The 8,205-nt window shown below is 41.5% G+C and overlaps 2 protein-coding genes across 2 annotated transcripts; one reads left to right on the top strand and one right to left on the bottom strand.

The window, feature by feature from the left end:
• Positions 1 to 2,837: 2,837 nt before the first annotated feature.
• Positions 2,838 to 3,790, top strand: LOC126392973 (P2X purinoceptor 7-like). Its single transcript, XM_050048771.1, has 3 exons — positions 2,838 to 2,952; positions 3,174 to 3,328; positions 3,628 to 3,790. Exons 1-3 carry the CDS (start codon positions 2,908 to 2,910, stop codon positions 3,788 to 3,790), a joined length of 363 nt encoding a protein of 120 aa, XP_049904728.1. The 5' UTR covers positions 2,838 to 2,907.
• LOC126392972 (uncharacterized) lies at positions 3,771 to 8,205 on the bottom strand. The gene is made up of 11 exons (XM_050048770.1): positions 7,773 to 8,205; positions 6,695 to 6,818; positions 6,323 to 6,572; positions 5,932 to 6,208; positions 5,648 to 5,825; positions 5,448 to 5,524; positions 5,151 to 5,331; positions 4,719 to 4,967; positions 4,442 to 4,613; positions 4,209 to 4,357; positions 3,771 to 3,949 (listed from the first exon to the last, which is right to left on the bottom strand). Exons 1-11 carry the CDS (start codon positions 8,061 to 8,063, stop codon positions 3,771 to 3,773), a joined length of 2,127 nt encoding a protein of 708 aa, XP_049904727.1. The 5' UTR covers positions 8,064 to 8,205.

Raw genomic sequence — 8,205 nt, 5'->3', positions numbered from 1 at the left:
CCACTTTTTGTAATATATATCAATCTTTTGATCATCTGCCACAATAATGTAATGAATTTAAATGAAAATACCTCAAGTTGAGGGCTTTTCTCAGCAATTTTGAGATGAGATTAAAAAAGAGATTAATTAGATCAATTAATTACAGATCATAACTAATTAATCTCTCCATTTTTTTAATCTCTTGACAGCACTAGTTTTTACCTATCAGCACTCTTTAAAAACCCACCCTACTCTGCCTCAGATTCACTCTTACTCACTCACTCCTGTCAGAGTGGGCTTAGTTGACAATGGCGGGCCTGCTAGCTAAGAAAGGTAACGTCAATGTTCAGGTCTTCCAGCCCTTGTGTACAGAAGAACGGGGATTTGTGTTTTGGGATGACTGTGCCATTTGCTTTATATCCTGAAAATGTGGAAAATTGAAATGCCATTTTGAGACCCAACACGACAAAACATTCAAGGATGAGACAGGCAAGGCTGAATCTATCAAACATGCTGTTTTCCGGTACGGGATTCTAGCAAACACCCTCAGGTCTTTGCCACATCTACGAATCATGCTTTCAAAGCAAGCTGTCACATTGCTCAGTCCACTGCAAAATGTGGAAAGCCTTTAAATGACAGTACATCAGACACTTAGGGGGCTATTCATGCAGCACAGCATCAACACTGCTGAAATATGCGCATGCATAAGAGAGCTTGAGTTTGAATTCACAAAACGATTTTGGAAATTTCAGAAGTATGGACCCATGTTGTCTTTCTTAATCAAACCTGAGAGCTTTGATGGACATGAACTGGATTTATCTCGGAGGGACTGACTGGGCATGGTAATGCAGCTGACTGAGCTAAAGAGTTCAACACTGCGGATGATAAAGTTTGCAGAGCTACACAAACAGCTGGAAACCACAGCTGCACATAATCACAGAACACCTGCTGGATGTCTCTAACAAAGGTGTTTAGCTGTCTCAAGAATACTGCACTGGCTTTGCTGACAGTTTTTGGATCAGCAATTCTCCGTGACCATGTGAAAAGTGTGCTCAGCCCCTCCCGCAGACCTGGCATTACACAGGCTGATACTGGCCCCCATGATGGTTCTGCCTGGCCTGGAAGGTCTGAGGCAAACCACACAATTTTAGTTATGAAACTAAAATAATAGAATGAAATGACCTAAATTGGCTTCTATTTTGAAACACTTGTTTGTTTTGATGCTTTCTTTGCAAAAGCAGCTGCTCTGGCAATTAAGTTGTATCTACAAGCTATTCAGATGCCTCCAGTCCACAAACCTACAAAGCATTAACAACAGTCGGGCTGCAGCTCATATCCATCCAGATGCCCAGTCTTTGTACAAGGCCCAATTCTACAATGTCTTGGACACAGTGAAGATTCAGTTCATAGAGGGTTGATCAAGCAGGATTCCACAAGCTGCAGCAGCTTGTAAATGTGCTGGCCATGTTTGGGACTAATTTTACATATCAAACAAGCTCAGATGTTGCATTTTCTGGAAATGGTGCCCTGTCAAGAGGTCTCTTCATTCAGGTAGAAGCTTTAGTGAGGCTTGAGGCTCTTGCTGTTCATCCCTGCCTGCTCTGCCGAGGCTGAGAGGAGTTTTGTGCCCTGAGGATGCATGAGCCATGGCTTAGATCACCATGAGTCAGACAGCGCTGAATAATATGGCCATGTGTCAGGTTCACCACAACAAACTGGACAGACTGGACCTTGAAGAAATATTAATGTCAACAATAAGCACAAAAGGGCCTTTGGATCCTTTGCTTCAAGAATGGCAAATCAGAACAGATGGCTTGGAGAGGAGATGAGAGAAGAGAGCAGTGCAGAGGGCAGGAGAGGAGAGAACAGATGACTGAAGAGCATGGGAGCAGAAGATCAATGTCTGACCAGAGGAGACAGGGCTGGAGAGCAATGGAGAATATGCGCCCATGGGAGAGGAGGAGAAGGGGCTGGAGAGAAAGATGAGAGAAAATGAGAGGAGAGTAGAGCAAACGCTTGTGCTGCCCACCCATGTTTACTTGTAAATATGTAAATAAAAACAACTATTTGCCAAACCGTAGCCACAATATCTGGACTTTATTTAACAATGCACAAATTTATGTTCATATGATGATGGTGGTCCTTTTTTAATCCCTAATTTCTGCTATTACATGCAATTAAACAAGAAAGGTCAAACAAAAAAGGAAAAAAAGAACATTGTGATACAATACACTATTAAACATTATTACTGAAAAAAAAAGAAGAGGAGAAGAAGAAGTTAATCCCAAGTGTCAATGAATTTAATGTTTTTTTCTTTTTCATATTTTTCTTTTTGGTGTGGCGGGGTGCATAATGCTTCTGGCAGATCTGTACCCTCACCCCCGGTATTATGTTTTATGATGTTTAGCAAGCCTCTGATCAATACATTTTACATGTATACAAGTATATAAGAAACGCTAAAAATGTTAAAGAGTAAACATGGTCCATTTCACACCTGACTATGAAAATGTACATAATGCAGTAAATGTTGACTAAGCAATACAAAAAATTATGTTTCACAAACATATCAAATCAAATTTTATAAGTGCTGACAGTTTGAATTAAACAATATTCTTTACAGTATTTTGATAGTGTATCAAACACATAATCTGCTGCTATGACATATTTAACAGCCTAAATATGGCAATAACTGAGTGATGTTAGACAATGCTGTCTGTGGGGACAGCAGCTGCAGATAGCAGTCTTTAGTTATTAAGCAGTATTCAACTAACGTAAAATTCACTTACGTTTTTGAACCGGTTCCAATAGTTTATAAACTTTAAATAAATATTACAAAAGAAACGTGACGTGATTGATTAGCTATGTAGTTTCCAATGAATAACACAAATTCTGTTTAAAAACAGGTGCTCCTGTGGCAATTGTGAACAAATGCCTACAGAGCCCGAGAATATCTGCTGTATGGAAATACCACAAGTAAGTGTGAACACCGGGCAGACATGGTTGTCATTTTACAGTCTCTCTTTTCTGTTATCCATTGTCACTCACTNTTGTGAACAAATGCCTACAGAGCCCGAGAATATCTGCTGTATGGAAATACCACAAGTAAGTGTGAACACCGGGCAGACATGGTTGTCATTTTACAGTCTCTCTTTTCTGTTATCCATTGTCACTCACTTACCTTTCATAATTTCTAGGTTACACGAAGACTACAGCAGCTTCCTGAGCCACCATCATGCATGGTGGATCATCCTGGCCTAGAACCTGTCTGCCTGAATGTATTTTCACTGCAGAATGCACTGAACATTTATCGGGCAGACTATGGACCTTTACGTCTGAGGGGAATAGTGCAGTAAGCTTTTAGTCCTATAAATACTATTAATTTATTGCAAAAGTGTTATGATGAAAAGTACATAACTGCTTTCCCTATCTTACATTGCTTATAGTTTATCTTTACTATTTTTTACTTGGTAACATGGTAACACAACTACATATCAAACAATGAAAACACACAGAACAGTTAGTAAAGATGTTTTATTGCAAGAAACATTTGTAGACATACAAAATAAATATCTGAAGTGGAACAGTTGAACTTGCCAGTTGCCATGGATGTGAACATTCAGTGCTGACTTTCTATTGAATTGTGTCCAGCCAATATAGATACCTAGCCTACAGAAGCTTTGTAAGCTGGTGCTGGGGCTTTCTGGGGCGGAGAGTGAGAGTTGTGCTGCCTGCCTGCGTGGTGCTGAGGATTCGTGCAGAGTTCCCTGACGCAGAAGGACAGTATGTTGGGTTCAGACCTGTCCTTGGTTGAACCTTGACACGTAACTGGCTATAACGTCCAGCTTGTCGGGTCTTTCATACTGAGCAGAGAGGTCTTCAGGGATTGTAAGTTTCAGCACCTCGTTCACATATGGGGCAGGGTCCTGGAAAACCTTCTCGAAGATCAGGTCCAACAGTGCATCAACGTAGTCTGCAGTGCAATAAACAAAAATTAATGTTTACAAGAAAATTGCACTAGAACCAAAAAGCCTTGTGCTGCAGTGTTGTAAAGTGTCTCTTCTTATTTCTCCTAATTTATACATTCTCCTTATTTATTATTTATTTTGAAAACCATCTAAAAAGAATTCAGATTTTATTTGTTTGTGTTTATTTTCAACCTTTTGTGTTATGCCTGTGTGTCCATGTTTATTTTAATTGGTTGGGTTCAAATAAAAGATTTTAAAACTTACGGAATGTTGGCTCTGCTTTCACAGGCTTTGCGGTGCATTCTCCATGTTTAGATTTGGGGAAGTTGACTCTGTACAGCAGCTCTCCACTTGTAGATGTTGCCTGTGGTCGGCCAGTATTTTCATTGTAATGCAGGGCAGCCAGGTAGAGTCTTGGGTGGAAAAATAGTACTTTAAAAATCATAGCAAGCACACTAAACTATAATGAACTAAACAGATAGTGATGTTTTATTCACCTGCATAACATTCCAAGGTAGGGGAAGACAACATTCTTGGGTGCAAACCGCAGAATGACGCTGTGAAATGCCTCCAGCGATGAGGTCTGATAGTGAGGGCTGAGCTTTTCCACATCTTTCAGAATTCTCTTATTAGTCAACGCCTTTTCTAGCCTGCAGAAAGCTGGTGTTCCTGAAAAAAACAAAACACATGAATTCAAATGGTTTAAACATCTTTTTTATATATATATATATAAAAAAAAACACATTTTACACACAATTTTGTGTGTGTATCTACCTGCTGTCAACCATTTGCTCTTGTCTCTTGAGGTGCGCTGCGGATGCAAGCACTGGGGGAAAGCAGGATCTTGATGTGTGTGGATGTCTTGGACATGGTTAAGAATGGAGGTCCACTTAGCCACTCTCTCTGGCCCTGACGTAGAGGAGGCTGCTGTCCAGTACACATGGTTCTTTATGCTGCGAAGCCACTTCTTCAGCTTCGCGCAATCTTTGTTCTGGGCTATCTTGACCAGTTTCTTGGACAGTCCTAATAAAACAATATTTCAGTCACGTTCAGATAAACAGTATATGTTGAAAACAAAATACCTAACCCTAACCCATGTAACACATTAGTAATTATGATACTAGGAAAATATAGTGTGTGGACCTGTGAGCAAGGGCATTTTATCCTGATTTTCACCCTCTAACACACAAACACAGTAACGAATACCTTTTTCCATGTGCCAGACATCGTAGTACTGTGTCACTTTGGCCTCCCTCAGGAACTTCTGGATCTGAGGGTGACGGTCTGTGACAATGCTGTCCAATGCAACACCACGTGCCTCCAAGAGAGCAAGGCTCCTCTTCAGACCTTCTTTCTCCATGTGATAACTTCCACCAACTTCGTTGCTCTGATCAGAAAAACACAAAAACAGAACATAAAAGTCTATTAAACAAAATGATTTTTAAAAGCACTCGTTAAACACAGATTAGTTAACTTGAATACAGATCACAACTTTGAACTCACCTGAACCAGCTGTATGTCAATAATAGTGTTGCTCCTCAGGTCCATCACTGAGTAACTGCCAAACTTGGCAGAGTGCCCTTCAAAAACAAATGCATCATTTCACAAAAATTACATTTTACATATCACTTTGTTGTACTTCATAGTAACCACTTTTCTAAACAAAAGAATTAGAGTAAAATGTATCAGAGAATCTTGTATACCTGGTGAGTCAGCCCTTAGGTCGCCACCTAGGATAACACTCTCCTGCTGACTAAGCTGCTCCATCATGGCGTCCTGCACAGTCTTCCACGTGTGTATGATGGCAGGCTCTATGTACGTCCGTGCATGACGGCGAAAAGTGTCATACTGAAACATCTTCAGCTGCATTGCCCGGAAGATCTGAGGACAGACAGACAAGATGTGTCATAAGTACTGCTCTATACAACATTTAGCAATATGATATGCAAAACTAATAAAATTACATAGTGAAGTCTTAATCCATTACCTTTTCAAGTTTGAAGAAAGATGCACCTGTGGTGTATACTGCAGCTGAAAGCTGGAGGTTTCCTGCAGGTGTGCTTCCCAGAATTGGCTGGCTGTTCCATTTTCTGAAGAACTGACAATGTGGGCATGTCTGTTCTACAGAGAGGAACGTGCCTATCCTTCTTGTCTGCACGTCTGAAACACGCTGACAGACAGGGCACACCTCAAACAGCTCCATCAGACACTTTTCATAGACAATATATGTTGGTGTCTTATGAACAGGGCAGGAAGGCTCCAGTCTAGTAGAAAAACAAAAATTGCAAAGATAAATTAGTAACTCCCATACTACTTGAGACAAATAATGTAAAAAAAAAAGAAAAAAAAAAAAGTAAATTCTGAGGTTATTTACTCACGTCACATCTGCTGACTCAGACAAAACTGTGACAGAGTCCTCAGGATCATATGAAGAATCCTTGGGGTCGGGAATGTCCATGGATGAACTGCCCTCCAATGGATTCTCCTCTTCCTCCTCCTCCAGTTCCAAGCGAGCCCTTTTGCGTGGTCTCTTTATTGGGGTTGATGATAAGAATGGTTGAGAAGTTGAGAAGGCAATGGTTGAGGTGCCAACTCCAACATCAGCACAGGACACTGATTTCTGTGTGCCTTTGATAGATGAAAACAGAATTTTCATTAGCCAATCCATATTCATAACAGAGTAAAACAAAAATTACATATTAGAGTAACATAGTGACTAACATTACATCATATGCTTTTGTTCAACAAACCTGTGCTTCTGAAGTGAGGCTGGAGAGTTCTCATGGAAAGCTGTGTGCCAACTGTGCATGTCACTGGTTGGTCTGTCTGGCAGGCAACATGATGCACCACAGGCTGCTGTACAGATGTGCTTGGCTAAACACAAAAGGAAGTAATATGTTATGTGTCTGTTTTCTCATGTTACATGAAACAAAGCTATGTAGACAGAAATGATGATTAAAAAATCAATTTGATAAGGCAAAATCTGGCAAATCATAATCCGAGCAAACCCATGCAAATCCCTCATTTCACATTAGATTTAGTAAGTGAGCAATACACATTTGCGAAGCAACTTTTCTGTGTCCGTGCCTGCATATAACTAACGTTAATCGTAGCACAGCACAGCAGACATGTGGCAGGTAACCCCTGTCTCCGGCTCCAAAACAAAGTAGTGATTGCTTTACTGCAGATAACGTTTTGGTACTGTCAGATCGGGTCTCTCATGCCAGCAGCTAACACTACACGCGTAGTTACATGTATACCAACACAAAGGAAGTCGTTCGACTGCCAAGGTGCTCCTGGGCATCTAACACACTGTCCTTTAGCACAACATGCTAATTAATTAACGTAGCTCACTGGCCGTGAATAACAGACCATTTCATGCCGTCCTCTCTGCGTGTTCACGGCGGAACAATAGCTCACCGTCCGTGAACAACTGAGACCATTTCATACAGTCTGCTCGGCCGTGAGCATGTGGAGGAGACGGTCTCCCATGCGTGATCACGTCGGAACAGCAGCAGTAACAACTGAGAAGTTGTTCGCGGACGGTGAGCTAGCTAGCGCTAGCAGCTAGCGCTAGCTAGCATGTTCACGGCCGAGCAGTGGTTCACCGGCCGGTTAGAAGCGATCAAATCTCAATATCCTTATTCATTTTAAGAGTGCTGATATGACAAATTAACGTTTGGCAACATTAACATTACCGTGAATCCTATGGCCAGTAAGCCCAACGTTGTAACGTTAGTTCAGCCTCATATTTACATCGACGGTTAGCGTTAGCTCATGTGCTAAACGGCCAAAGTAACAAACTACACTGTTTTTTAAAATACTTACAGTTCCTTCATCTGTGGCGTTGCCACGGACAGTGGGTATGGATCCATCTTTTAGGAACAATCTCGTTGCCAGTCCAGCCTTATACTGACCCTCGTTGCTGAAACAGTCCGGCGTGAAGTGATTGGCACAGACAAAAACGCTTTTGCTCACTGAAGCTGGGACGTTTCCCTGAAAAATAAAATTTAGCCACTTCGCTCTGATATCCTCTTTGGCAGGGAGGCGATGTAGGGAAACATGAGTATCCGTGCATCCGACGACAGAGCAGGAGTGCTTGGCTTTCGGGTTGTACATGGTAGCGGTCAGGCTGTCATGGCGGATCCTCGTTCAGGTAGCCGGCGTAATATGGGAGGAGATACCCAGCGTGAGGGTGGGAGTATTCATATCGCTCAGATTTCACCCGGACTGTTACGTAACAGTGCGGGTGAAATCCAAA

This window comes from Epinephelus moara, chromosome 7 (assembly GCF_006386435.1).
Source record: "Epinephelus moara isolate mb chromosome 7, YSFRI_EMoa_1.0, whole genome shotgun sequence".
NCBI lineage: Eukaryota > Metazoa > Chordata > Actinopteri > Perciformes > Serranidae > Epinephelus > Epinephelus moara.
The sequence above is the reverse complement of the archived record's forward strand: the minus strand, read 5'-3'. Positions and strand labels throughout refer to the sequence as shown.

Coding starts and splice junctions, on each gene's coding strand:
- LOC126392972 (XM_050048770.1), bottom strand. CDS start 8,063: ATGTACAACCCGAAAGCCAAGCACTCCTGCTCTGTCGTCGGATGCACG. Junction 6,209..6,322: donor TCTGAGTCAGCAGATGTGAC/GTGAGTAAATAA, acceptor TTTTTCTACTAG/ACTGGAGCCTTCCTGCCCTG. Junction 5,826..5,931: donor CTTTCTTCAAACTTGAAAAG/GTAATGGATTAA, acceptor GTCTGTCCTCAG/ATCTTCCGGGCAATGCAGCT.
- LOC126392973 (XM_050048771.1), top strand. CDS start 2,908: ATGCCTACAGAGCCCGAGAATATCTGCTGTATGGAAATACCACAA. Junction 2,953..3,173: donor GCTGTATGGAAATACCACAA/GTAAGTGTGAAC, acceptor CATAATTTCTAG/GTTACACGAAGACTACAGCA. Junction 3,329..3,627: donor CGTCTGAGGGGAATAGTGCA/GTAAGCTTTTAG, acceptor AATTGTGTCCAG/CCAATATAGATACCTAGCCT.